Here is a 27,436-nt window from a genome sequence, read left to right on the forward strand (position 1 = left end):
GCCCCCATTCAGTTTACCTGCCTGCGCTGCCTTGACTCTGATCTTTTGTTTGCGGCTTCCTGTTATCCTGTTACTTGTCTTCTGGTGAGGTTTTGTACTTCTCGCCACCTCCAGACAACATGAAGTCACCAATATATCCGCTCTCCTCAACTTCAATCCTCTACATTGCCATCGAGATTTGCCTTTACGCAGTCTCCAGCCATGCTACAACTGCCACGCTAACTGACGCTCCCGGATACGAATCCCAACGACCATGCGCAAAGAACTGCTACGATATGAGCTACTATGATGGCCCAGCCAGACTAGCATACGAAATCGAGTGCGCGTACCAATCCGCCGTCGAGAACGAATGCATCTGTCGCTCTGACATGCAGGCCAACGCAGTCTCCTACATCAAGGACTGTGTCTCGTCGCGCTGCGAGAAGGACCACGACGTCACAGTGGCCCTAGACCTCTACAACGATTACTGTACTGGCGCTGGTTTTACCGCAGAGACCCAGACGCCCTCTACGACTAGTAGCTCAGGTACGCGCGAACCCCCGCCAACAGTGACTGTTACAGTGGTGGAGACTGTCTTCATGGGTGCTGCGGCGCAACTACAAATCCCTTTACTGCATCAGCTGCAGGCTTTGCCGGTGGTGGCTGGCCTGCGCACCTGAACACCTGTCAGTTCTACGTTTGGTACTTGTGCAAGATTGAAAGTAGTTGTTAATGCTGATTTTCTCCTTTTTCCCTCGCCCAGAAAATGAATCCAAATCCGAATCTACCACTGAGCCACCCATGACAGAGGAAGAGACTCCGTCGAGTTCTTTCACTCCCACAACAAGCACCAATAGCGAGGTCGATCCAACAACGGCAGACCGTGGACCATCGGCCAGCCCAACTGAAGATAGCCGTAAAACCATTATTAGTGCCGGTGGAGAAGGCGGAGACGACGGCTTGGACGCAGGTGAGATTGTGGGCATTGTGGTAGGCATTCTTGGTTTTTTGGCCACATCGACGGCAGTTTACTTCCAATATAAGACGCACAAACGAAAGAAGGCGGCTCTCTCTGCATCAGCATAGGTGGATAGCGCTGCAGCATCACAAAAGGCTCTGAGTGATTCAAGCCTGCCGTACCTGCATGAAGCAGTGTTTCCTGATTAACAATGATGTAACTAACTCGGTCGGCTTTCCGTATTTTCGTGTATTTCACCTGAAGATTAAGAGATGGACATGTTTTTAACAAATTCAGTAGTTATAATGTAAAAAAATTTGCTGGGTGTAGATCGGCCAAATATCCCACAGATGGAAATGTATTTTGGCATCACCCTCTGTCTCCTTTCTACCACGATTGAGAAGCTGGGGCCTCATGCCGCGTGGCTGCGGCGAACATCTTTGGGTGCACTGCTGTAACTTTTTAATGTAGCTGAATCTTTATTTCTTGAATAACTATATTTACAATTACAATATAGTCATACTTAACTTCCTTTCAAATATATAATTACTCGGGCGGACTATTTGTCCGATCGACCCTGATCAGCTGAATGTCAGCACAGCCTCGTACTTTCGCATTTCACGTCCTCTGACCTGGAAAGGAGACTTGGAACATAACCCATCCCTTTTTCTTACTCGAACGGGGTCTTATCATCATTATTTGCGCTCCTTATTGCCCGATTTATCCTGTCTCTGTTGTACCACTCAGGTACTTTGCAGGCAAAATGAATGACAGCGAGAATGGCATCAAAGAAAGAGAAGCCAAAAGACCAAAATATGATCGACTCCAAGATTGCACGCGACCGCACACGCCAAAGACCTTAACCCATGGGGATTACACCGTGGGCTGGATCTGTCCTTTACAGGTAGAGCTGATTGCGGCTCTCGAGATGCTGGATGAAGAGCATCCCAAGCTCCCGCAGTCACCTACCGACCACAATGTTTATCATCTTGGCAGTATTGCAGGTCGCAATGTTGTCATCGCTGGGTTGTGGCAGGCTGGCAACCCTACAGCGGCGACGGTTGTGGCCCAGATGCGAATGACATTTTCCAACATTCGATTCGGTCTACTAGTCGGTATAGGAGGCGGTGTTCCTGTGGTTACAGAGCATGGCATGATCCGACTTGGGCATGTCGTCGTCAGCAAACCCGCTGGGCTATATTCCGGTGCCATTCAGTACGACCGTGGCAAGGCCGAAACTGGTGTATTTGTGCGCACTGGAGCCCTGGCCCCTCCGCCGCCGGTCTTGCTTCTAGCAGCCCAAGCCCTAGACGCCCAGCGTGCCCGTTCTAGAGAAGATCCATTGATGAACAATATCCGACGTATTGACACGAGTCTACCTGGGCTGCGACCCTATCGGTTCCCGGGTATAGAGACGGACAATCTGTTCCCGGCCAACTATGGGCATCTCAGTCCTGGGGAATCATGCGAGGCAGGTCAATGTGACTTGGCGCACCGTATTGGACGCGTTGGAGACGGCTTAGATGGCTTGGATCAGTGCGTTACTGTCCACCGGGGCACCATTGCATCCGGGGAGCTTGTGATCAAGGATGCGACGGAACGAGATCTTCTCGGACAGGAGTATGGGGTTTTATGCTTCGAAATGGAGGGCGCAGGTGTATTAAATGACTTCCCTTGTCTCGTCATTCGGGGAATCTCAGACTATTGCGACTCGCATAAGAATGACCGGTGGCATGGGTTCGCCGCAGCCGCCGCAGCCGCCTATGCCAGACAGCTATTTTTCCATATGCCAATTGACCAGATCAATCCGTGCGTAAGCCCCCTGAGAAAGCAATGGACAAGGGTCGTGGATGAAGGACTGATGAACGATGTAAAGTCTGGCATGTGGAGATAATACTGGAATATCTCGGATGATTGAGAGGAGCGATGATCAAGAACGACAGAGAGTTGCCGACTGGATTTCCCCAACCAACTATGCAACACATCAAGCCGACTCTTATGACCAGAGGCAGGAAGGAACTGGACAGTGGCTACTGGACACAGTGGAATTCCATGAATGGGTACAGAGCAAGGGAGTTCTCTTCTGTCCGGGGATCCCCGGAGCAGGAAAGACAATCCTTTCGTCTATCATCATCGATTACCTCCAAGAGATTTTTGCCATGAAACAAGATATTGCTGTTATTTATATCTTCTGCAACTATCGCCAGCAAAACGACCAGACGTTGAAAAACATCATCGCTAGTCTTTTGAAACAGCTGGTTCAGGCGCTGTATTCTATCCCCGACGAGCTGTGCATGCTATACAAATCCTGCCAACGTAATGGATCTCGATTACAGCAGGATCAGACTTCGAAGATGGTACTCATGGTGGCTAATCTATTCTCGCGAGTTTATCTGGTAATCGACGCGCTGGACGAAAGCTGCGACTCGGACGGCACGCGGCAAACATTGCCTCGCCTTTGAATTGCGCAATCAAGAACGGCCACACGGCAATTGCAGAACTTTTACTTCAGTATGGAGGTGAACTTACTGTTAATAATGATGATACATCGCTTCTCCTTAAGCCATCTCGAGCAGGTCACTACGGTGTAGTCAGACTCCTCTTGGATCAAGGTATACCGCCAGAGCCGAGGCACTTGAATGACGAGTGGCAGCGACCGCTGTTTGAATCAGTTTCACAACGGCGAATCGAAGTTACTCGCCTCCTCATACGAAACGGAGCGAATCCCAACTGGACCAATCAAGATGGCGCAGGTGTCTTGTTCCACGCCGCAGAGAAAGGGTTGTCTGATATAATTGAGGTTTTGCTGGAGCATGGCACGGATGCCAACTCTGTAGATCGGCTTGGGCGTACAGCTCTTCTCCGTGCAGTGATGTTTAGGAGGTTTCATGCCGCGAAACTGCTTCTCGTCCAAGGCAAAGCCAATCCGCAAGCGAAGACATCCGCGGGACGTACCCCGAGCTCTGTGGCACGTGATTTCCATTTCCCAGAATTGATCTTGCTTCTCTCAGGAGCAAAACTTTCAGATGGTCATTATGTGGAGCGAGGGCAAGTGGAAGACCAAGAAGACGATCAAGAGGATGATTTCTATGACCACTGGCAATGTGATACTTGTCGACGCCCTATCCCATGGGAAGACACGTTCTTTCGCTGTCAAATATGCAAAAATCGTCAGGGTGATAAGTTGAGCACATGCATAGAATGTGTAGCACAGAGTTGGGGCTGTTATGACAGCCTGCACACCTTGGAGAAGTTTACTTTCGTTGACGGAGAGGCAGAAGTTATCGACAAAACCTCAAGGTGGCGTCAGGCTACAACGTTGCCGATTAGAATGTCCACTCAGGCACCGTCAACAAGTCATTAAAGATGCTGTGCCAATTGTACTTTTCTAACCGCAGCCTTGCTAATGCAAGGCGAGGCTCTACAATGCCCAGTTGGGATCCCCAGTCTGGGAATGTGACTGACTAACAGCCGCTACTAGTACTTGTATTTGACAAGCTGGACTAGTTACATGTTGTGTGTATATCATCTTATCATACCCGTCTCATAGTACCCGCTCCTGTTTGGGCTGCCTGCATACATATATATACTCTAGATATATCACGGATGCTTGTGTGTAGACAATGACGAGGGGAACAGAGCCGGTCTTGCTGGGAAGGGTAGGAACAGATCCCTCCCTGTTACCATGAGCATCAATACTCAAGCCCGTCTGAACCGAAACAGGCGCTCGACCTCCTCTGTTAAGAGGCATCCAAGTAAGTTCCCCTGACACCTCTATATGCCAATAGACCCGGCGTACATTTCAAGAGTCGTCGCTCACTTTCCTTTCTCCCGGAACAATGAATAAATACTTTACGTCTAACTAGCCTCCCGCTAACACTTCTCTCCCACAGAGCCAGCAACCAAAAACATGATCGACCTGCAATGCCCCCCAGCACCGAAATTGGTGAGAATAAGATAGGGAAGTTTGCCGGATGTTTTGGTTGGATTTTGAATGATCTTTCTTTGTTCAGGCAAACGGACAAGGCAGAAAATATCTACTCCTAGCCGGTGTCATATTGATCTTCTGTGGAATAGCATAATCTGCTCAAGTAGATGACTGGTGACCGACAAGCTGGGGACCCCCTACTAATGGATAAATTTCAAAGTCATAGTCTCTCAAAATCTGGGGGATTTCCGTGACGATCACACAGAAAAGATCTCGATATAGTGAATGCAAGTCCGACCAGTCAACCAAATTAGGGGATATTTTTCTTTTTATATCCCTTGCCTTCCCATATTTCCACCCATTTTTTAGTCTCGCAGTAACAAGGCGCTCGTGGTCACGTTTGGCAAGTGTTTCAACCTCATCATCATTAAATGTGAAGCTTGCCGTTTTCCCAGCAACTGTTCTTCGAGAAGTAACATTTTATCAGGCGCAACTTGGATGCTATGTCGTCTGCCTGCGCGCGACTGCTCTCCTTGTGCGTCTCTGCGAGCTCGTGCCACTCTTTGACTGTCATCTCTATTCCACCTCCCACCAGGCCCGGTTCTTTCATTTCCATCCGTTTGATTCCGTCACAGTATGCCCTGTGCAGCCTGATTGCGAAAGCCTCCCGAACGGACGGAGAGTTTGGAGCCAGATGATCCGCAGATGGAGACGAGTACATGGGTAGATCCCATTGCAGTCGTGGGTCTCTCACACACTCAAGGAAACTTTTAGGGTCAACATGCAAGCTAAGCTGGTCAAACGACGGAAGTGCTGCCCGTTCAAATCTATCTCTTCCCGATATTCTGCTCATTTGCAGAATGGCGCGCAGCGAGCGGGCACCATGGTGGAACCTTGGAACCCTCAATATTCCATTCAATACTGCATCGTCAATTGCACCCTCCAGATGATAGGCCTTGAGTAGGTCTCGGAGTATAAGAGCTCGCCGGATTGCATATTTCTGATCGTGGTTTTGATCGGGAACAGGGTCAACGCCGCGGACATTGACGTAGCCGCTCAGTCGACTAACAAAGTCCGGACCCTTGGCTGCAACGCCGCGCTCAGAATGGGTGTCGTCTTTGAAAGCTTCGAACTTTGGCGAAGTGCCTCCGATGAAGAAAAAGATTGCTCTGTCGATCGGGTGTGTCGTGCCATGATCCAAGAACTTGCCGTCATTCATGGGTGTTAGGAAGTATTTCAGCCAGCCCAATTTGCCGTCAAAGTCGGCGTCAAATTCATCGAACAGAACGACCGGGACTTTTCCGGACAATGCAGTGTCACGGACCAACTGGAATGCGACTATCAACTCGGAATAGTCCCTGAACTGGGAGAGATTAAAATCCAGCATCGGAAGTTCTTCCTCGGGCATTGCTGCTGCTGCCACTCGTTTCAATGCAAAAGACTTGCCGGAGCCAGGAGGGCCAAATCCACCGATACAGAGAGGCGTTGTTCGACGCACCTTTGCTACCGAGTACTCTTCAATCAAGTTGGTGATTGCACGGTAACTCTCGATCTCGCTCCTGTCTGCAGTGACCATATTTCCAAACCTTGCAATTGGGACCCGGCTCAGAATGCCGGGGCCATCTTTCACAATTCGATAGGTCACTTCGGCCGGGTCCCCGGCTATGCTCTCAAGCGCTGTCCAAGAGAAGGCCTCAATAATACGGTCTGTCGGAATTGTAATCGCCTCGAATCGCAGGTCATTCGCGAGACCGTCCGCCGAAGACTTGAGAAAGTCACTGTTATGTGGACCTGCACCAGTCATTATGTACTTCCATTCCATGTCTGGTTGGCCATCGGCGTTGCTTCGAAACCCGTGCCGGCACAACCGGCGCGCACATTGCAGCCCATTTAAAATGCCTTTGTGTACGTGCATGTCCATAGCGGACGTCTTCGAGAGATCAGACCCCGCAAGCTCCGAGACAAATCCAGCCGTAAAGGTGGTGATTAACCCCGGCATATCCCCTGATTCTCCAGCACAGGATTTGATGTTGTCTCCCTCTGCGGAGGACCCGCTGAAGTATAGTGTATCGACAGGAGATGTGTGAGGCACAGGTGTCTCGTAGATGTACAATTAGTGTAAAAGAATAAAATAAGATAATAGGCCTTTTTGTAGTAGGTCTCAGAAAGAACGTAGATCAATGCGAAAGCTGGATAGCTTTAGCCCAACTTAACTTATTATTCTAGGTACTAAGTAAGCTATATAACTAAGCTAATCTTTGCAATACCTTTACATATACATCTTGGAAGTCAATTGGCTTTATGCGATAATATGAAGGTCACCACTAAGTTCGTGAATGTGTTAATACTGTATATGTTAGGTTTCTAAAGGGTCTAAGTAATTGAAACTACAAGCTGCAATACTAATACTACAGTCTTATAAAATTATATTAACAACCAGCAGCATAATAGAAAGGTTTGTGGAAATAGTACTGCCAGGCAACCGTTGTAATACCATAACAAGCCTCCAGCGCCTGCGTCCAGTACTGATATATAGAGCACCTAACAGTACTCCACACCTATCATAAAAGTTTTGTTAATAAAACGGGAACTCTCAAACACGTAACCGCGCCGAAAAGTTAACTCTTTTGTAGTGTCACCAAAGCATTGTAGCTGCAGCCTCCGCTTGGCATCTCATCTTTGTCACGCTTTTGGAAGCTGCCATACGAACCAGATCCCATGGCACATGTTATAGCAACATAACACCAGCTCAGCTGAGGAAAGACCTGCTTAACGACGCCCAGGAAAACAAGAAAGATGAACCGTGTACTATTGGGACGATCTTGAAGCTCACCCAGCCAGAACCAGACATAAAGCTCCACGACAACCTCTTCCCGCCTTCGTTCAACGACCTACGAAAGCACTGTACAAGCCCAAAAGCCATCCCAGCCATATTGCTCTATCTCCTCCACCAAGTCTCCATTCTACGCCAATGCCCCTCAACCCCAATGGTATTTAAATGGCCCCAATTCAGTCTTCCGATCAAAGACACCGAATTCACCGCACTCTCCTCCGTCGATGAGCTGCTCCACAGTCTTAAAGAAATAACCTCGTCCGCTATCTCCCATCCATCGCCATATCAATTATCGTATCCATGTCAGACATGGTTCTCGACACAATAACCTGGGCCACACCAAGAGCTATCTACACTGTCAAATCCATCCAACTGTTGATAGTGTGAGTGCCCATCTATCCGCTACGAAGTCGGACTCACTGTTTACAGGATTCTTGGATGCTATGCTGTGAGTTGGTTATAGACGGGCTTGTATGTATTCCTTACAGGATGTATAGGAATAGCTGTCGGGAGCAGGGCTGCACAGCTGATTACAAATTGTTTGGCTCGCTAACTATCCGAAATCTTGATTTCACCTTATAACTGAGAGCTTGTCCAGTCCGTTGACAAGTTGGTATTACGCTATATTGATAGAAATTAGGGTCTTGTATTCCAGAACTCCCGCCCGCAGGCGATTCGGCTCCGGAACAGACGTCTTCAAAGGGGAAAAGAGTTGGCGGAAGAAGTGGTTCTACTGGTACACTGGCACACTTATACCCCAACAGCAACAGCAAAACCGCCATCTTCGTCTTCCAAGTCTCCACTAACTCCCTCGCCCTCGTTTGGAGGTGCTGGATACTTTTTTTTCTCTAGTTCTTCAACTTTAGATCTTAGTGGCGCGATGGACTCGACTTCGTCCGAGAGGGTTGCGTAGCGGGATTTGCGGGTGCGGCGTGGGGGGCCGGGGAAGAGAAAAGGCCAGCGGGTTGTATTTATTGACATCGGGGATTTGTAGGGGGATCATTTGTTATGAGGGTCGGTATTGCTAATGCTTTTGAGGAAGGGGGTGCTACTGCTGTGAGAGTTGGGAAGGTGGATGGTTTGAGTGCTGGAGTCGAGACATGCCAGCCGCGCCGGACGCAGATGTAGCACTAAGCAGTATAGATGGCTGTTGGTGAGGTCACGGATGGGATCCTTGGGGATGCATTCTGTTTGGAAGACTAGTCTGCAAGTGCGCTATTGTTCGAGGATGCTGGGCTCCTTGTGGCAAATGGAGCAGAGGGTCTAGGAGAATCGTAATCAGACAGGCCTCGCAGCATGCTCTTGTTATTGCTACCATGTGCCAAACGTTAGAGGATGAGTTGGCCTTGTTCTTCACCTGTCTGTGGTGTCTGGTTTCGCGAGTACTAGAGTTTCGACGTGTAGGTTGTTGAGGAACCGATGCATGTATTATATGCTGTTGAAAGCTAAAAAGGGAAATGTTCGTTTACTATAAATACGAAAAAAGGCAGAAATCTCGGTGATAGAACGCAAGGCCCCAGCTCTGCTACTTCAGATACGGGAAGTTCTATGCAAGTTTGACCGCAAGTCCTCATACGCTCGCACAATATATTGAGACCCTCCAAAGCTGACCTTATCCCCAGAACGAATCTCAGAATTGCGGCCCACACCCCCTAGCTCTCCGTTCATCGACGGCAGCTCATCCCCTCTAGGACCCAAGACATATCGTGCCTCCCACCGTCCATCAACCCATTCCTCCCGTCGAGCACTGACATCCCCTCCAGTAACCTGGACAGTCCACTTCCCCCGGGATATCCGACGCCGCTCATGTGTCACATTCTGTTGTAGAACGAGATACTGCCCACCAATACGTGCGATGAAGAGTTTGTTGAGTTGATGGCGCCCATCTCCTAATACACCATCATCAGACTCGAGAACATACGAAATACAGCCGCGGCCCTGCCCCTCGGAGCCTCGACGCGGCGGCAAATATCTCCATAGTTCTTCATAGTCTGTCACGGGTTCGCCCGGGAGATCAGGGCGTGGCATGCTTCCTGTTTCGAGGTCGTCGCCGTTGGGTTGCTGGATAAAGGCGCAGGGCGCACTAACATTGAAATTGTAGTGCGAATCTATATCATGCGTAAAGACTATATAGGCCGTTTTCTTCTTTTCTTCTCCGAAGGTTAGCTCGGCTATGCGTTTTTTCAATGTGGTCTGGGTACCTTTGTCTGGCATTTGTTGGGTGATATTTTGCTGGAGATATTGACCGGCGAGTGCCCAGTCGATTTGCCCGGATTTCTTATCAACGCGGAGGTCGACGTACCATTCTCCAACGTTTAAGACGAGCGTGTCCGTTGTCTCGCTTGCAACCTCTGGGAGCCATCGGAGTGACAGACGTGTTGATATGCGTGCCTGCGAATCTGGGTTAGAAAATGAAGACATTGTAGTTGGAGTGTGCAACGACCCATGCATATTAAAGGACTGCTCACAATTTAGCGCAGCGGTGATTTTATAGTACAAGATACAGACGCTCCTCCGCTTTTCCACTCTCGCTGACGGTTTCCCTTGTTCTATTAGTGGAGACATTGTCTTATCAACTAGTCCGCCCCCGTCTGGAGCTGGGGGTCTGTGCTGGCTTTCTGACAAGGAGAGACCTCCAAACTACTAATATTGATGCCACGACAGTATTCAATTCCCGGACTAGTTCACTGGTTCCCAAATCCACGCCTCTCCCGCAAAACCGAATAACAGGCCTACCTCCGCACACACCCTCGATTCAACGCCGAGCCTATATTATTAACCGTTCGGGAAACGCAGAGCTCTGATTTGATTTTTGAAGTGTTAAACCTAAGAATAATCCGTAAATACATATATATTCCAGTTCGTCAGGTCTCCTTCCTAGCTCGGAAAAAGCCACTATATATCCCCACCCATCGTGACCAACATGACAAAGCTTATTAAAGTCAATGTCGTTATCTAGGACTTAGTTCATATTCAGTAAAATTAGTAAATCTACTTCAGGCATCTCAACGCGGTAGTATGTTTATGCAGGGTTTATAGCTATACCCTACTGCTAAGTACACCAGTATCTATAGTGAGCAGCTAAGTGGCTAATCATAATTAAGTACCACAGGATAGCTGAGATCTAGGTTTGCAGCTAGGTAATATAATTAATAGATCTTGAGATATAAATAAGCACAGCATAAGTAGCTTACCCTAATCCCACCCGGGCAGCAGCTACCCGACCTCTCGCCGCAGTGAACCCAGTATTATCGACGTCGGCAGAAATACAATGAGCCCTTGGTGTGTTGCTGCTTTTAGTGGTGATAGACTCTTTTTTAAAACTTGGTAAGTGCAGCTGAAATGGGTGATAATCCGCCTGCTAGATCGTCGAGACGACCTTTGCAACAACCTTCTCCGGCTGCTACAGGACCCGCCAGTTAACCTGGTAGGTTTTGATTGGGGTACTCTCCGTGTCGAGGTTTTTGGCCCAAAACAGACCAACCTTGACCAAACAACCGGTCAGGGTCTCTTTCAAAAGCACACGGTTTTCTCTCTTTCGGAGAACAGACAGACTGCAAAGTTCCGTGTCTCTGGTAAGAAGTGGTCAATCCAGTAACCAAGATCCACGTCCCATTGGGACCTCGTGACAAGTGACGTGCCACTCCCTGGTTCAGGGGCGTATAAATCTGCCATAGTTCTGTTGGTTCGGGGTTGCCCTGTATATACGATGATGGCTGCCTGGCGGATATCGACGCTGAGGTCCGCTTGGATGGTCCATGTGCTCACTGATGGATGAGGAAAGCTGAACAGCCCCATTCCAGGAAATGTTACTCTGACGTGCCCCGTGGTGCTACAAGGGAGCAATGTTCCTGAGCCGGTTCGTGGAGGATCAAAGGGCGCGAGAATGTCGAGGAGGAATGATGGGATTTCACCAGGCCCAATCGCCGTGGCGTAGAACTCGGGTCCGATCTTCAATGCAGCCTCACGAAGGGACCCAAGTGGGTATATATTGTATAAGGCGCGCTGCTGCTGACTCGTTGATGCGGAATTGATATCCCGCCCATTGCCATCAAGGCTCTTACTACTGTACCAATCTGTTAAGCCCACGGCCGACATAATTGCTTCCGCGCGGTTCTCTGTGCAAACGCGTTGATTGCCCACCGTTAGGATGGCGCCTCGTTCTATATTGGGGAAAGCATGAAGTCCGCTGTCGTTGAAAAATCTGGCAAGTCCACGGCCGCTTTCTGAAGATATCTCCAAGCTGTCCTCACTGCACAGTGCGGCCAGGTCATCCAGACGCACCGGCTTGCCTCCGACTGCAAAGGGCCGCCACTGGCGATTGACAAATATCATGTCAGGTCGAAGGCAAAGCTCTTGCAGAGTCCAGAGAGACGAAAACCAGGCGTTGACTTCACCAGGCGCAATGAAGGGAAACTCGTCAAAGTAGTCTTTGGAATAGTTCAGTTCCATCTCCAGTTCCTTGTCGCTTTCTGCGAGGTCAAGCATCCACTCTGGAAGCTCGCACTGGCCACGGAGGTGATTAATCGAGAAGTGCTTCAACGCAGCGTGTAAGCCCGTCCAACTCTCCACGTCATTGAGCCACGCAACCGCGTACTTTGCAGCACGAAATATCTTCGCCTCGCGGGCAATTTCGTTTCGGGCAACTTGTCTCAATTCCACCCGGGCTGGATTTTGGGGGATGCAGAGGAGGTCGAGCCACACAAAAGGCGTTTTAACACTGGAAGCGGACGCCAGAATGTCTGGCAGGTCGGCCACGTTGAATTTCTTATTCTGAGGAATAGACCATCCGTTGACTCCCGGAAGTTGCACACGGGGGCACTCAAACCTTGTCCAGCGACCCCATGTATGGCTGATTGCAGTATATTGAATCTCTCCTTCCAGCTCTCGTGTGATCACTGTGCGCTGCTTTTGGATATCCCAGAGATAATAAGGCATGTTATCTTCTGTGTTGTCACCAGCAAGCCACGCACACGGCGAGATTGAAGCACCCAGACTCTCTCCATCATAAGCCGCGCTGGCTCCTGCTGCTCCAATGTCTAGCTTCTCATCGAGCTGAGACCCGGGATCAGTACTGTGTTGCGCAATCATGGACCTGCACGTCAGCATTGCGAGTCTCCGAGCCGCAGCCGATTCGGCGGCGCGAAAACGAAGTCGAGTTATTGACTGGTCAATCCATTGGTCGTGAATGTGTGGGAGAAATTCCCAATGAAACAACTTTAACATCCAGCTCTGATATTCGTCCGGCTTCAGCCACGACTTGTCAAGATGCACCCCTGTTAGCGCTGACTGGTGTAAGGCATTCTGAATACGTTGAGTGGGACCTCCAAAACCAATTGCCCCATCCCACCATTCCAGCAGTATGCGGACAGAGCTAGCCTGCTCCGTGGAGAGGTGTGGTTGTAGCTCCTTGTAGTTGTTGCCGGAAATGAGAAACAACCAGTTTCTCATTGCTCTCTTGTAGTCGTTATCCTCGCCGTTTTGTGTCGATATGAGTCTGGCGTCAAAAACCCTTTCAACTATTGCGCCAATAGCTCGCTTCGGACTATCACTCTCTTCGGCTTCCCGATGAAGTACGGTCGGGACCATAGCTGATGACGATGGTGGATCATCCGGTGGACATTCTACCGGCTCGATATCGCGGAAGCTCCGTGCAGAAAAGAACGCAGCAATCAGGACATGATCTATAGTTTCCTGCCTGTAATCGATAGGCAGGGCAGCGGCCCAGGTACGAAAGCCTTTCTCATCTGCTTCAAACGCCAGTCCTTTCAGACCAGCTACAAGAGCCGGCTCAATAATATGCCTTGTTTTATCTGCGACAGATGTTTTATAGTGAAAGCTCGCTTCGATAACACGATCCCAGCCTGCAGGTGCTCTGGCAATTTCATGGTAGCAGAGGGCTGCGAATGATGCCGAATATTCTTCAAGGCTTTGTTGATCCTTGATCAGGTCAACCAGTGGTTGGTTCCTGGATCGCGCTGTTGCGGATTCGACTACAGACCTGTAGAGGTTCAATAGCCCTTGCTGGAAGTTCTCTGGTGAGACGCGGTTGTTGTCAATATCGGCAAGGAAGGTGAATATGTTTAGCAACATTTTGAGATAAAAACCGTGCACAAAAGGCTGGTCACGTAGCCTGTTGTTTGCATCCAAAATCAAGAGCTATTTATAACTGATGAGGCTCTCTCCGAGAGAAGGCCTTTTTTTTTGGTAACTCGCTTGTTGTCAAGGCTCCTTACCAGCCTGACTGAAAGCAACCAATTGAACGCATCCACGTATCATGATGCGGCAGACACACACTGTCCACAGTATCTAGGTGGGACCAACAGTTTAATCAGCGGAAATCGACGCCGGCTGGTTAGTGGTATGGTGACCACATGCAAATCCAGCGAAGACGGATATACTATAGTGTTATATGTTTTCTTTAAAACTGAGATACACCTCAACTTCAGTTCCCCACTACACTGCATTGTTCAGGGCAGAGACTTATTCAAGATGATTTGTGGGACCCCTGGTATAAATCTGGCCTCCGTAATATTTCCCTTGCTGGAAAACACACCTCGCCATAATCAGCATCCAATATAACTTGGTTCTATCAACCCCACTGCTCAGTTCTGGCGCATATCCATCTCTCATAATACAACGTTTCCCATTGATGCTGTCGTCGGCCCTCTTAGGGTAAATATAGAGAGAACCCCTTTAGCCCTGACAAGTCAACCCGGGCCGTTTACAACCGCGCTATAACCGGTCCCTCCTAGACTGACAGATCCACAACCCCACCAGACGAAGCAAACACCTGATGCCAAAATGCCTCCAGCCTGTCCATGGATGAGATAATTGCCAAATCAATGAACGCAAACAACAAAAATAATAATGATGGCTTTCCCTTTAGCAGCTTCGGTCTGGCCTACACAGAAGCCAGGCCCCAAAGGCCGGCGTGAATGAGCAATAATCGGGCTGTATATACTTTCTGAAGTAGCCCCTTCAACTTGGAGTAAGACAGATTAAGGCTCAGGCTATGGAGACGTCCTGGACGTGCGGTATCAGGACTTTTAGGGAGGTGGTGCAGAGAGTTAAAGAGCGATGGCGAGGGTGCGCGAAACTATGAATAATGGTGATGTTCGGAATCTTGGGTTTGCGCTAACGTCCCTTTGGCAGGAGCACGTACTGCAATCCAATTCAGCATCTGATCTTGATCCTGGTGTTGATCCTGGAGAAGCGGTGCCTGCCACGGGTCGTAATAACAGCTTGGACCCGAGTGCACTACGGAGCTGACCAGACTGCATAGTGCTACTGATGCAGAATATAAAGAGCAAACAGATGGGACAGGGCCTCTATCTATTGGATTCCAGTAACTATATCTATATAAATTTAGCTCAGTATAGAAGGCCGACTTCAAGTCATGGGCACCTGCAGGAACATCTCCCCATAGCGAATAATCGAGATCTATGTTATCCAACCACACAGGGCTCTATCTATTATCTGCACAAGAGAACGCACCCTGAGCATTCTTGGCGCTAAGCGAAATACCTGTTCCTGTCGCCCAAAGGCCAATTCCACACTATTCATCTGATTAGCACCTCCACCGAGTACCGCGTGCAGGAAACATAACTCACCATAAAACAGCAGAATAGAACGAGGAATATATTAAGACCCGCCAGCGCTATTTTCTTCACCGACCTAGGCTCCTTGTTCATATATAGCCAGAACAGACCCTCTAGCCCAAACGAGAACCAGCTGCCAAAGGCCGCAGCCAGGAGGTTCAGAAGGTCATTAAACACAGGGATGGCGTTGGCAATGATCCACGCAATCGTCCACATGATTAGTACAATGAGCACCCATGTTCCATAAGACACAAGGGACCGTTGATTCATCTTATTAGTACCGCGGAAAAGCCGGACGTAGATTGTTTTTGCGCCGACGTGTCCGATTATGACCCCAGCGATGACAATAGAGCCAACAGCAACACCAAATGAAACCTTTGCAACTGTTGGGCTGGCGCTTAGAAGTGCGGGACTGGCAACGCCCTCGCCTGCGTACCTGTAGATGACAACTGCGGCGATGAGGTACAGCGCGGTGTCGGTGATCTGCAGAGCGACTAGTGCTTTTGTGAAATCCTTGGGATTTGCGAGTTCGGACTGGAAGCTGAAAAATGCTGGATGGCCGGAAAAGGAGATAACAATGTTCAGCGAGGCTGACACTCCAGAGAGTAGAGTGGGCTGTCTGAGAGCGTGCGCTGTTGGGTCTGGGGCTTCAATACCAATAGCCACCATCGTAATCACCACAGCGACGAAGATTGACACCGAGGCTTTCTGCAGTCAGCATGGATAAGTAGGATAGACGGGTTTCTCCTACATATTACGCCAAGATACGAAACCTCCTGCAGACGCCTGGATAAAGTAAGAATGAAAGAGAGGATCCCGCCCACCAGGCAGAATAAGATCGTGCACGCGGCGTGGTCAGTTAGGGTATTCATCATTATCGAAAAGGTCAAAATGTGGGCACCCATCAGAAAGATAAAAAAGATAATCTGAGCTACCGAGACTATCTCGCGTCCCCAAGGACCAAATAGGATATCCGCCGCATCGGACATGTTGTGGATCTGCGGATGGCGTAGCTTAAACTGCCCAAGCACGTAGCCAGTGTATGTTGTTAAGGCTCCGATTCCGACAATGAGGATGCAGCCACTAATAAGGTGAATTAGTAGGTGGTATTCTAAGAGACTCAGTAAACGTACGGAACAAGCCCCAATGTGGCCATCGACGATGGAAGCGAGAGGACTCCCAATGAAACTGACTGGGCAATCATCACTGCGAATTCTTAGTTACCATCATTACACGAATCTGACTGGGGAGTGTGTACATATAGCACAGTGCCTGGTTTTTGTTATTCGTGTCAACCGATATATAGAAGGCAAATAACCCACCACCACTTCATACTCCGGTATTGGACCTGCCCATTTTCTTCGCCAATGAATGGATCTTGCAAAGTCGCAGGTATTGTGTTCTTGATCGGCTCGCCATCATCTAGGCTGGGACTGCGGTGTTGTACGTGTGCCTGGCCTTCGAGGATTGAGAGGCTTTCGCCTGTGTCTCCTTGGTTTGTCTTTTTGTCTGCGGTAGCCATTGTAGTGATTAGACGCGAAAGCAAAGTGCAGGGTCTTCTGACAATGTGGTCATTAATAAACAGCGCTAGAATCACCCAAAGAGCGAATTTTCAGAGCGCCAATTCCTCTTTAATAGAAAACGGCTGCCTTTTATAATACCCCATACGCGTGGAAGCGATGGTAACCCCAGATTCCCCGACTTCTCCGCAAACACCCGTAACCTCATGGAGACACCTGGCAGGCAGTGTCCATTGTAGTGGGTACAGGCGTCGTAGTGGGTACGGGGAGAATCCGTAACACGCACAGTCGAGGATGTCGTCTGGATTCCCTCGTCAATCAGCCAATGGCAGTAAGCCAAGTTCTAATCGCCTGGTTCTATAGGCGATGAGCGGTGGATGTAAACGAGAAAACATCCACTCGTGTCGACCAGAGGCGTGGGAGCTCAGGAAACAGGGGCTACTACAGCTCCAACCGAGGAGTTAATTACCACTGAAGTCGGATATCTCTGAACTCTGTTGGCCGACTCGGCTCAGCAAAAGCCCTAAACTGTATAGGCACCATCTCATATACGCCGACTAAGCCTACTCAACTCCAGCGAGACCCCAAGGATCTGTTTCACGGCACCATGAAGAGCATCTAGGACGGGTGCCTCTGTTTTATAATCGATAGCGCCGTCAACCGACTCGGGTGGGAACACACCGAGCCCGGGTTGCCACGGCTAGCAACGGGTATCTATCTTCACGACCAGATCAGCATCGGTAAACAAGAAACTCCCGAGAAAACTGCAGTCGCTAACCGTATCCCATGGCTTTTTTTATTTTTATCTTTTATTTTTTTTTTTTTCTGCCCGTAACAGACCGCGGAGCCGCACCAATTGTCCAGTTAGCGACCCGAGCTCGGAGAAGAGTTCCTGACATTTATCTACACCCCCCGTAGCCTCACTCAACCACCATGTTAACCAAGAAAATTACGTTCGAGGTATTTTATTCTACGGTCGGAGGAAGGAAAACGTAGGATAATTACCCGGAAGCAGGTATAAAAGACCCACTTCCAACCTGATCCTATCTGAGCTGTGGTGGTGTACGTCTCTTGGAGCGTGGTTGTTTTGGACAGCCACGCAATATATATTTAGCGGATACTTCTACACCGACGTCTGCTCACATAGCAGAGGGGAGTGGAGACCAAATACAGAGAGACACAGGACACGTATGAAAGGGAAAAAAAAAAAAAAAGATATCGAGCGCAATCTCCTTTTTTAGTTCTTTTGTTTTGCTATGGCGGCTGTGAAAATATTTTCAACTTTGTATGTCTATTTCAGCAAATGGCCGAATCCAGGAAGTCACTGATAGATCTGGGACACATCAATCAATATTAGAATATATTCATCAGTATGGTTTTATTTAACCCCGCGGAGTGTTATGGGCAAAGCCCGTAGCGAGCTGGTTGCGTGTTAGATACACGATAAAATAGCTGAAGAACTAGGATCCAGGGGCTGCCGGAGTTCTGACATGGCTGGCAGGGATAAACATGTGACTTTGAACGCCTGAGGCAGAGTTGATGTTAGGGCTCTAACGGAGTTCCTATAACATCTATTAAACTTTATCCTTCTTTATTACGCTTTTACTTAGTTTTCTAAGGTCCGCGAAGAGCCCTTGCAGACATGTAATCCAGCCGAGGCCATATCTATGATAATATATCATCACTGTAGCAAATATTATAAAGCTTGTCAGTAATTTACCGTGAGTAGTACAATACCAGGTAAATAATACCTAACAGTATGTATATTATCTGTATCACGATAATAATTTATCTTATCAATTTCCGGCTAACTCGTTACAGTTTACATAGCCAGTTAATTTAGAGCCGCGCCAGAGCCCTATATTAGTTAGCCAATTTCTATCCACGCCAAGGTGCCGCTTGTAGTCTGACAGCATCCAGCTGAGGCGGGGTCGAATTCCACGAAAACTCCAACCTCGTTTCTTTTGCAAGCGGCGATATAGAGCCACAATGGCGGAGCATTTATTCTTTCCTGACGAGCCTCCAAAGCCCCTCTCGATTTGCTACGACGGCCCACTATACGATGGTGGCGACTGGGACACATACCCCACGCGACAAGGCTGGGAATCAGAACCAGGGACACAGAAGTTCCGTCCAGGCGCCACTCCGCAAGAGTACCACCCCATGATCTCGTGCTGGCTGTACTTTGGTATGCTTCATTATGTTTTCGGCGACGAGCTAGACCAGGCCGATTTTCTCCGCACAGAGGGGGAAGGGGAAGGGGATGGAAAGGACGGTCAGCGGCAGTACCTGACATCAAAGCATCTGGAAAGATATATTGGCAGTGCCAAGGACTGGAAGAAGAAGTCGCACGGCGCGCGGTCCGTCGAGATCATCAAGAAAGTCTGTGAACAACTGCCCAGATATTCGCCGTATCTTAGCGCGGAAATATGCTTCGCTATTCAATTGGCATGACATGCGCTCTGGCACGTCACGGTTAAGCGGGATGGGCCCCAGGACCGACCACGCTCTGTTCAGAATTGGATGTTTCTCCGGGCAAATCATGTAGAGCAGATGGTCAAGGATGGATGGTGTCCCCTTGATGCAGAAAAGTGTCGCAAGGCTGGTGGTGAGGTGGACACGCCGGCGTACCTGCTTCAGTTGGTGCGGACCAAGCCAGCCTGGAATAAGAGGAATCACGAGCTATGTAACAAGACAGAATGCGTGGCGGATAATGTGGATGAGAGTCTCTATGTTACTCGCCACGTGCAGGAGGATTGCGGTTGCGAGCATGTCCACGCCGATATCCAGACATTACATGAGATTCTCGAGAGCGGAGGGATTCCCCTTGTTGAGATCACGCCTCCTGAAGAGGACAGCGAGCACTATGCGGTAAAGGTCGTGAAGAAGCGGACTAGCAAGCGATATGTGTCCGTTTCCCATGTATGGGCAGATGGATTGGGCAACCCGCATAGCAATTCGCTGCCGAATTGTCAATTAGGACTTCTTTATGAGCGCGCAAGGATGCTCCTCACTGACAAGGAGTATACCCCCCAGTATCAAAACGGACCGTTTGGGGCACTGCATACCGGTGCTGCGCGATTCGCCCACCGTGCGTTCAACTCAGCTAAGCGAGGGGACAACTCGGTCCTGGTATGGATTGATACATTATGTATACCGCATGCGCGAGAGGTGCGCAGTCTGGCGATTCAACGAATCCGCGATGTTTATGTCGGTGGTAAGCTATCAAGAATTTCGCAGCACCTTGTGGTGAAATATGCCGCTAATATTTTTTTACATTACAGCGTATCGGACTATGCTTCTCGATTCAGAGATACGGCAGGTCGACTCGCAGTCCGCAAGCAATCTCGAGCTCTGCCTTCGGGTCCTGTACTGCTCAGGCTGGATCCGCCGATTATGGACACTGCAAGAGGGCCTGGCCGCGACAAGCAAGCTATACGTCATTCTCTCTGACAAGGCAGTCAACGTTTCTACAATTGCCGACGAGCTTCTCACCAAGCTTGACCAGGGCAAAATTCCCGTCTTCCAGGAGAGAATTGCCCGGTTCGCCGCAGGCGTTTGGTACTCCTACTTCCAGCACACCATCGACTATTCGTCCAAGTTTGAGAAATTCGTCGGCGTCTTCACCAGCCCTTTCATTGATGCGAGCATTTCGCAAGATCAGCTGATTGCTTGGAACTGGTTTAATGTTGCTACACGAGCTTCTAGTAAGGACGGGGATCGTCCAATCGTGCTAGCCGGTGTTCTCAACGTTGACGTAGGGGAGATCCTCAAGGTGAAAGGGTCTGACGAGCGCATGCGGAAATTCTACAGTATGCTAGACGGGTTCCCGAAGGATGTCCTGTTCCAGCAGGGCCCGCGGTTTGAAGAAGACGGCATGCGCTGGGCCGTTAGGGTCTGTCGGTATACAGATGAGATTCAGTACCTTGCTCACGGACCTGGGAAAATCACGCCTCGAGGGCTGCAAATCGCAGAAGCACCATCGTGGACATTCCCGTCTCCTAGGGTATTTGACGTCCGTACCTTTGATGACGACGATGGGCAATCAGCCTGGGAGGAGTGGCTTAGAGTGTCCGAGATTGACCCAGACGTCCCAGCGACAGTGTTGCTTTTAAAGACGAAGGAACCGGTCGACTTCCATCTGCATGATATACACGGGATAATTCTAGAGGAATCGAAAAATTCTCGTCCTGGGGCACTACGTCGATGTGCATTAGTATCAGTGCAGACAACAGATGATGGCCTCTATTATGGGCGATATACTAGCGTAGGGACCATCCAGTCTGTTAGACTAGGCTTGGGCAACTTTCCGGAGGAGGGCTACTTTGTGGGCAGCACTTGGGATGATTTGCAGAAGCGCGACTGGGTTGTCGGTTAGACATGACTATTATAGATGTTAAGCTTCTTATATTACCTGCTGGATGGAGCATTCCCAGACGGTCTCCTCATACAATTGATTAGATAGCTTGCCTATTTTATATATCAAATAGTCAAAAAGAAAAAAAAAAAAAGATAACAGAAGAACTATTGAGAGGGAGTCTAGTCCTCGGCCTGCGCTGACGGCGGCTTTCTTGGACAGATATGTTCAGAAAACCAAATCTCTTCTAGCCAGGCAGCCGGCTTGGCCGTGTCTTTCAGGGTTCCTTATAAGAAGAGGATCGTCTCGGGGCGAGGACTTGCAGGTCTGGGTAGCCTTCTCTCCCCTATTCGGCAGAAGAAGAAGTGTATTGGTGACTTTATTGCCCCGCGACGGCAATAGAGGTAACAATCATCGTAATTCAATGCTTAGGGTGGCTTGAAAAGTCACCATGACCTTTACAAGCAGATATAACTCGCGTAAGAGGGTGATATGAAGGTGTAACTCTTTCTGGATAAAAGGCAAACATAGAAGCAGTGTAGTACATACGACCACAGGGTGTGGAAAACAGTGCTTCCCCTCCGCTCAGCCGTACTTAAGCAACACAATCCACGCGGTTATTTCTCAATGAGCCCTTTACTTAAATGTTTTTCTGAAACGCTAGTTATGCTGGGTGCTAGCGATGGGGGTTGAGCTACGCAGGGTGTCGTGCTCGTGTAGGGTGCGTTATTCATTCTGGCAGGGTGTGTCGTTTGTTTTGGGATCTCGTTTACTCCGACAAAGAATCACGCTTCGCCTACTAGATAAGAGAATGTTTCTGCAAAAGTCTTTCCTAATAAAAGAAGAACATCCAGAGAGGCCTGGACGGAAAGCCCATTGCTGCTTAGAGCGAATTTAGAGGCATGTCCTTGGCGCCAGCAAATTAAGCATTAGCATTCTGATCTTCCTCGAGCGAATGCAGTCATCCTCTAGTGGACTGAACAGCCTAGAAAAAATCCCTTTTGAAATGTGCAGGTAAGACGGAAACTCTAGGTAGCCAACGAGCCCGAGTCAACCACATCTGCTCCACGGTCCAACCCGCATAAAGTCAAATATTTGCCGAACCTGACAGTCTCTTCAACTAGGTATTGGTTGCAGGATCTGCGAATAACAAACATCAGAGAATGGCGCCCCGAATGCTACCACTACAACGTTCAAGAAGCTATTGTATATTTAAATCTCATAATCTCCCCGATCTAGGGAGCAGAAGATGGACCTTGGCCATCACGTTCTCACCTACAGCATTATGAAGACAACTATCATAGTCTTTGGCTTGGCTTTCGTGGCACTTAGAGTGGTACCGATCCATATATCTTATTATTCTATCAATTTCTGATAAGAAATCTTGGACCAGGTTGTGGCAGACCAGATGGGAGAGAATATTTACTTTGACCCAACTGTTAGATATCTGGTAAGCAAGAGCTAATCCCGCAGAATATATTGTAGAGATCAATAACACTATAGGAGGTCCTTAATAAATCCAGTTTTTCTGCCATACCTCACTAGTTCAATGAACGCCTGCTACGGAGGGAGGGTATAACTCGCAAATCTTTGTAGAAACGTCTCGCTGATGTAGCTGACAGGCTCCCGGACCTGTGTGCTCTGACAAGCATGGAAGGGCAAGTCTATCGGAGACGGCGAAAAGCATTCCCCACCTTTCCGACGTTAAAGGGCAACAAGTGCAGCGTATCGGCTGCCTCATGTAAGCGTGTTTCCCACGACGGCAGATCGTCAATCCTTTACTGCGATTTTGTAAGTGAATCGCATTGAATATATCAGCGCGGCGCTGAGCGGACCCAGAAGCTCTGGCTCTGCAATCATGAAGCGCGTCTGCGAGGCCTTGAAGTGGTGGGTGAGCTCTACTGTGGTGTAGGCTGGGTTGGTGCCGGTATAGACGCCGCCTGCGCCGACTATGGCGAGGACCAGCATGCAGTAGTAGATCTATTCATGTACGTTAGAACTGTGGGGTTAATGAGTTCTGGTTCGTAGATACATCATTGAAGGAATGGATTGCGACGCAATCGCCCTTCTTTACTCCCCAGGCGCGAAGACCGCCCACCAGTTTGCGAATGATGCTTTACGCGTGGTTGTAGGAGATGGAGCGCGAAGGGTTATGGGACGTCGACATAGATATGTACCGTGTTAGTGTGCTTTCCCATGCAATTATGAATTCAGTGTCCATAGTTCGTACCGGCTCGTCATGGTTATACTCCAGATTGGAGAAGACGTACGAGATCACATCGGCGGTGGGCACCGGCGCACGAGACACAGGTTCGAAGATCATGTTGAGGGCTCTGTAGAGGAATACGAGGCAAAGAAACAGGACTTCCTTGGCCTGAAGCAATATAAAGAATCCAGCCACGTCGACCCCGCTGACGAGCTAAGACACTAGCCGGTACGCCAGCTGTTAGTTAGCATCTTCAACGAAGATCAGCGGTAGCTCGGAACTCGGTCTGAAGCTGCGACTACTAGTGAAGCCCCGTGAATAATAATGAAAAGCGATCGGAAAACTTATTAAGCCAGCAGGGACGGTCGTTATTGTTTCCTGATGGATACTATCGCGTTGTTTCAATGCAATGTAATGCTCATTCACTGTATTATGTATGCTATACCAATGCAACGTTCAATGAAACTCCAAACCCAAATTAAATCTCCTTTTAGATCCCACACCATAGCTGCATGCAAACCTACCAGTAGGTTATGCAAGTTGATCCCATCACAGGTTAATCTGGAACCGCGGATTCGTCCGAATTCTCTCGCCGTATTTCCACAACAACAACGGACAGACACACATCGCCAGCGCGATGAACGCCAGCAAGGAGTTGCCCCAACCCAGTCCCAGAGAGTCGTACATGGCCGGTCCCGCGAGAGGCAGCACCGCCCCGACCAGAGACCGGATGGCGGTATTGGCCGCGGCCACAGAGGCGGCATACTGCAGATACGAGTCGACCAGGTACGTGTTCACCGCCATGAAGACAGTCATCAGTCCCACGGCGAAGACGCCGGTGCCAAGAATAGGCACAATCCAATGGGTCTGGGTCTTGGCTGACCAGCCATACCAGAACAGTCCGACAGGAATCAGCCAGCAGCCCACAATCATGGGAGGCAGCCGGGACTCTGGCCGGAAGCAGCCCTTGGCTGAGTGCGTGACGGCGATGTGATTCGCAACGGCGCCGCATATGATCAGTCCGATTACCGACCCGACGCCGAATCCCAGATATGCGAGGCCGGCGATGCCCGGGGAGAAGCCGTAGTTGTTCTCGAAGATGGGGGTGAGGGTAGTGAACATCAGATACAGGTAGCCGTATGTGACAGCGGCAAATAGGGCCATGATAAACACAATCGGCGACAGGAAGAGAAGTTTCACGGGGCGCGCCAGGGTAAACCAGAAGAGCTCTTTGGTGGATAAGCCACGGTCGTAGATCGTGCGCAGATTTTCATTGCCGGTCTCTTTGCGCAGACGCGCCACCTTGCGCTCCAGGATGATAGGGGCGTACGATTCACGGCCAGCCAGAGCGCACCCTATGGTCATAACAGCAGTCTATGCATGCGATTAGCGTGGCTCGTTGGTTTCCTCGCGTCCTTGACACTTACTGCAATTGCAATCACCCAGAACACCCAGCGCCAGCCCTCATTTTCAGCCAGAAACCCACCACCGACAGGTCCAATAACCGGACCCATGATAAGTCCCACAGCCCAAATAGCCATGATACCGGCTCGCTTCTCTTTGGGCACCATGTCGGCGACGGTGCCGGATCCGATGGTCAGCGGACAGACACCAGCAATGCCCGCGAGCAGACGAAACACAATCAGCTGGGGCAGCGATTGTGCCACCGCACAGGCAATGGTGAAGATCAGGAAGAGCACGTTGCACGCGTGGTACAGCGGGACTCGACCATACAGCTCGGACAACGGCGCAATTATGAACGGGCCAAGCATGTATCCCAAGACAAAGACAGACACCACGAACGACGCCAGCATCTGGTCGGTCGAGTGAAAGTCGGACATCACATCGCTGACTCCAGGTGCAAACATCGATGACGCCAGTGTCCTAATTCGCACATTGTCAGTCTTGACTTAGTCTTCGCTAGACAGCCTACGGGACGTCTCCAGCAGATGTGACCTACGTTATGAATGTGTTAAACGCAATCAGCACCAGTTGGCGCATCTTCTTGCGGGTGGGCCAGTTCATCGCATTTTCCGGGTCATCGGGGCCCTCAAAGTCGACAATATCAGGGTGCTGTTGCTTCTCATCATCCTGCATATGCTCCTCCTCTTTCGGCCCTTTCTCGAGGGCGCTCGGGGTCGGTTCAGCCATGGGGAGGAAGTCCGTATCGCTCAGTCCTCGGTCGAGATCGCAAAAAAACGGATAGGGTCGTGAGTACGTACCCTGTGTGGGACGAATAGGTGCTGTCCTATATGTGTTCGAGACGCGGAAAGGAGGATGCTTGCTACTTCTAATCCGATATTGAGGTCTAGCTGGATTATTCTGAAGGTTCTTCCCATGGTTGGTCGACAGATGGGACGCTACAGCCTTGATAGTGGGATCTAAAGGGGGTCGTCAGTACCGGCTTTCCTCTATCCGAAATCCCTTACATCTATAAAGTGTCTCTACACTAAACAGGATATTCTTCCTTGCCGCAGCCGCAACAATCTGGATAGCCTTGACCTGATAACCTGTCAGATTGGACCCATGACAAAGTGCTGTTGCATTTCTATTCCACTTACAGAAGCGCCATCCACTGTTGAGGCTATTGTTAGAAACACGCGTCACACTTGTATAATTGGGAAGGCCCTCGCATGCAACAGAATCCTCATCATCCCCAATCTCTTCGGGAGCTAGGCCAAGGATATCAGCCCAGATGAGCTTGAGCATCCGATCCATGGTTGTGAAGTTCCTATGGGCTGAGAAGACAGACAACAGTAGCCTGATGATGAATAAGGCTCCCAGTTGCCCACGACCCTGGTGAAATTATGTATATTCGGAACTAATAAAAGTGGGGTTGGTGAGTCCTATCGTGCAAGGAGGTGCCAGAGGGCTGATTAAATGGCATGAGCGACCTGCCTTTTGGTAAATAATGGAGATCAGGAACGCGGCTTTATGGACATTCATACCGTTACTATACCACGTACGATAAGGTATGGTACGTATGCCGTCACTGAACCAAAACTCTTCTAACACTTAGTGTGGTCAAGACGAATGGGATGTTTTGGGCCTGGCATCGACATCTACGAGAGGGGTGCGAATCCTAGCTGTTACCAAAAGGTCAGGCAGGATGAGGGAAAGTGCAACATCACAGGCAAAGGCATGAGAATGATTCGAGTGGCCTTGAGCCTATGCAGCCTGAATGGCTTCACGCAAGGCTGCCCTGAGTGCAGAGACCTTGGCAATCAGGTTAGACCTCCTTGCAAGAACGATGCCGTTTCTCATATGCATTCATCCCTCACATTTGTTTTATATCGTAACCACCGTACGAAATCTTCACACTGCATATAGTACGAGTCTCGATTAGTTTCAAAGGAAGAACCCAGAACTCCGCAAGGTCAGGTGGGCGGGGGGTGTTCTGAAGGATGCTCTTTTCCAGACCGCCCCTTTCCCTTGAGCAACAAATGCATCATTCACAGGCACGTAGACTTTGTCTTCGCTATAAGCAGATGGTTTGTTGGTTCTTGAATAGACAGCCTCCTTGCGGAAAACCTTGCCGGAGCAAGGGAAGCATAACTCCCACGAATCTTTCCCTACAGACCAAAACTTCATCATGTATTAGGCAGCTAAATAAGTCCTTGGCAACCTACTCTGTGTGAGCAAATAGCATGGAGGATACTCTGCCCAGCATCCACTATATCATTGGCAAAAGGAAACAATTGTATTCAGGACAGATTCAGCGTCCAAATGTTACCTCAGCGCACATGCAAATGATAGCAGCCACGAGGAGTAATTGCCCAGGATATCAGGCACACGGTTTCCAACAAGGGGGTTGGCTCGAATATGAGTTGAGTTCATCTGGCGTGGCAATGAAAGTCATTGACTCGGTATATGATTCAAGGCTTTAAGCTAATATGCGAGATTTACGGCACTGGAAGTTTTAGAGAATGAAGACTACAAAGTCTTTCCATGCGCTCCGACCTTGAAAAGGCACAACTACTATTAGCGAACTCAAAAAACGCCTGAACAAGCGGCTCGCAAGTCCTTGTCCAGTTTTGTAGATGCAGCTTCATGA

The 27,436-nt window shown here is 49.4% G+C and overlaps 10 protein-coding genes across 10 annotated transcripts; 4 read left to right on the forward strand and 6 right to left on the reverse strand.

The window, feature by feature from the left end:
* Positions 1-268: 268 nt before the first annotated feature.
* Positions 269-1,216, forward strand: ASPSYDRAFT_48665 (uncharacterized protein). The gene is made up of 2 exons (XM_040847670.1): positions 269-525; positions 743-1,216. The coding sequence occupies exons 1-2, from the start codon at positions 276-278 to the stop codon at positions 1,063-1,065; spliced, it is 573 nt and encodes a 190-aa protein (XP_040699268.1). The 5' UTR covers positions 269-275; the 3' UTR covers positions 1,066-1,216.
* A 484-nt stretch (positions 1,217-1,700) lies between these two features.
* On the forward strand, positions 1,701-3,399 carry ASPSYDRAFT_92596 (uncharacterized protein; the record flags this gene model as incomplete). The annotated part of the gene is made up of 2 exons (XM_040852705.1): positions 1,701-2,746; positions 2,814-3,399. 2 exons carry the CDS (start codon positions 1,701-1,703, stop codon positions 3,397-3,399), a joined length of 1,632 nt encoding a protein of 543 aa, XP_040699269.1.
* A 230-nt stretch (positions 3,400-3,629) lies between these two features.
* ASPSYDRAFT_158664 (ankyrin repeat domain-containing protein) lies at positions 3,630-4,301 on the forward strand (the record flags this gene model as incomplete). The annotated part of the gene is made up of 1 exon (XM_040842746.1): positions 3,630-4,301. A coding segment is annotated over one exon (672 nt), but the record flags the coding sequence as incomplete, so codon positions are not given.
* A 991-nt stretch (positions 4,302-5,292) lies between these two features.
* On the reverse strand, positions 5,293-6,669 carry ASPSYDRAFT_92597 (uncharacterized protein; the record flags this gene model as incomplete). Its single annotated transcript, XM_040852706.1, has 1 exon — positions 5,293-6,669. The coding sequence occupies one exon, from the start codon at positions 6,667-6,669 to the stop codon at positions 5,293-5,295; it is 1,377 nt and encodes a 458-aa protein (XP_040699271.1).
* Positions 6,670-9,157: 2,488 nt separating this feature from the next.
* ASPSYDRAFT_208307 (uncharacterized protein) lies at positions 9,158-10,119 on the reverse strand (the record flags this gene model as incomplete). The annotated part of the gene is made up of 2 exons (XM_040843940.1): positions 9,158-9,848; positions 9,900-10,119. 2 exons carry the CDS (start codon positions 10,117-10,119, stop codon positions 9,229-9,231), a joined length of 840 nt encoding a protein of 279 aa, XP_040699272.1. The 3' UTR covers positions 9,158-9,228.
* A 1,092-nt stretch (positions 10,120-11,211) lies between these two features.
* ASPSYDRAFT_92599 (uncharacterized protein) lies at positions 11,212-13,791 on the reverse strand (the record flags this gene model as incomplete). The annotated part of the gene is made up of 1 exon (XM_040852707.1): positions 11,212-13,791. One exon carries the CDS (start codon positions 13,789-13,791, stop codon positions 11,212-11,214), a length of 2,580 nt encoding a protein of 859 aa, XP_040699273.1.
* Positions 13,792-14,907: 1,116 nt separating this feature from the next.
* Positions 14,908-16,821, reverse strand: ASPSYDRAFT_208308 (uncharacterized protein; the record flags this gene model as incomplete). The annotated part of the gene is made up of 5 exons (XM_040843941.1): positions 14,908-15,256; positions 15,312-16,003; positions 16,051-16,382; positions 16,433-16,505; positions 16,596-16,821. The coding sequence occupies 5 exons, from the start codon at positions 16,819-16,821 to the stop codon at positions 15,167-15,169; spliced, it is 1,413 nt and encodes a 470-aa protein (XP_040699274.1). The 3' UTR covers positions 14,908-15,166.
* Positions 16,822-18,808: 1,987 nt separating this feature from the next.
* ASPSYDRAFT_135110 (uncharacterized protein) lies at positions 18,809-21,660 on the forward strand (the record flags this gene model as incomplete). Its single annotated transcript, XM_040840713.1, has 3 exons — positions 18,809-19,201; positions 19,316-20,036; positions 20,104-21,660. 3 exons carry the CDS (start codon positions 18,809-18,811, stop codon positions 21,195-21,197), a joined length of 2,208 nt encoding a protein of 735 aa, XP_040699275.1. The 3' UTR covers positions 21,198-21,660.
* An 837-nt stretch (positions 21,661-22,497) lies between these two features.
* ASPSYDRAFT_48673 (uncharacterized protein) lies at positions 22,498-23,342 on the reverse strand. Its single transcript, XM_040847671.1, has one exon. It carries the CDS (start codon positions 23,142-23,144, stop codon positions 22,947-22,949), a length of 198 nt encoding a protein of 65 aa, XP_040699276.1. The 5' UTR covers positions 23,145-23,342; the 3' UTR covers positions 22,498-22,946.
* A 589-nt stretch (positions 23,343-23,931) lies between these two features.
* Positions 23,932-25,533, reverse strand: ASPSYDRAFT_158376 (MFS transporter; the record flags this gene model as incomplete). The annotated part of the gene is made up of 3 exons (XM_040842724.1): positions 23,932-24,756; positions 24,810-25,266; positions 25,343-25,533. The coding sequence occupies 3 exons, from the start codon at positions 25,531-25,533 to the stop codon at positions 23,932-23,934; spliced, it is 1,473 nt and encodes a 490-aa protein (XP_040699277.1).
* Between the last annotated feature and the right edge of the window lie 1,903 nt (positions 25,534-27,436).

This window comes from Aspergillus sydowii, assembly GCF_001890705.1.
Source record: "Aspergillus sydowii CBS 593.65 unplaced genomic scaffold ASPSYscaffold_11, whole genome shotgun sequence".
Lineage (NCBI taxonomy): Eukaryota > Fungi > Ascomycota > Eurotiomycetes > Eurotiales > Aspergillaceae > Aspergillus > Aspergillus sydowii.

Excerpts from the sequence above, each read along its gene's own strand:
- ASPSYDRAFT_48673 (XM_040847671.1), bottom strand. The coding sequence starts at position 23,144 with ATGCTGGTCCTCGCCATAGTCGGCGCAGGCGGCGTCTATACCGGCACC.
- ASPSYDRAFT_48665 (XM_040847670.1), top strand. The coding sequence starts at position 276 with ATGAGCTACTATGATGGCCCAGCCAGACTAGCATACGAAATCGAGTGC. Across the intron at positions 526-742 it reads CTCTACGACTAGTAGCTCAG|AAAATGAATCCAAATCCGAA; the intron begins GTACGCGCGAAC and ends TCCCTCGCCCAG.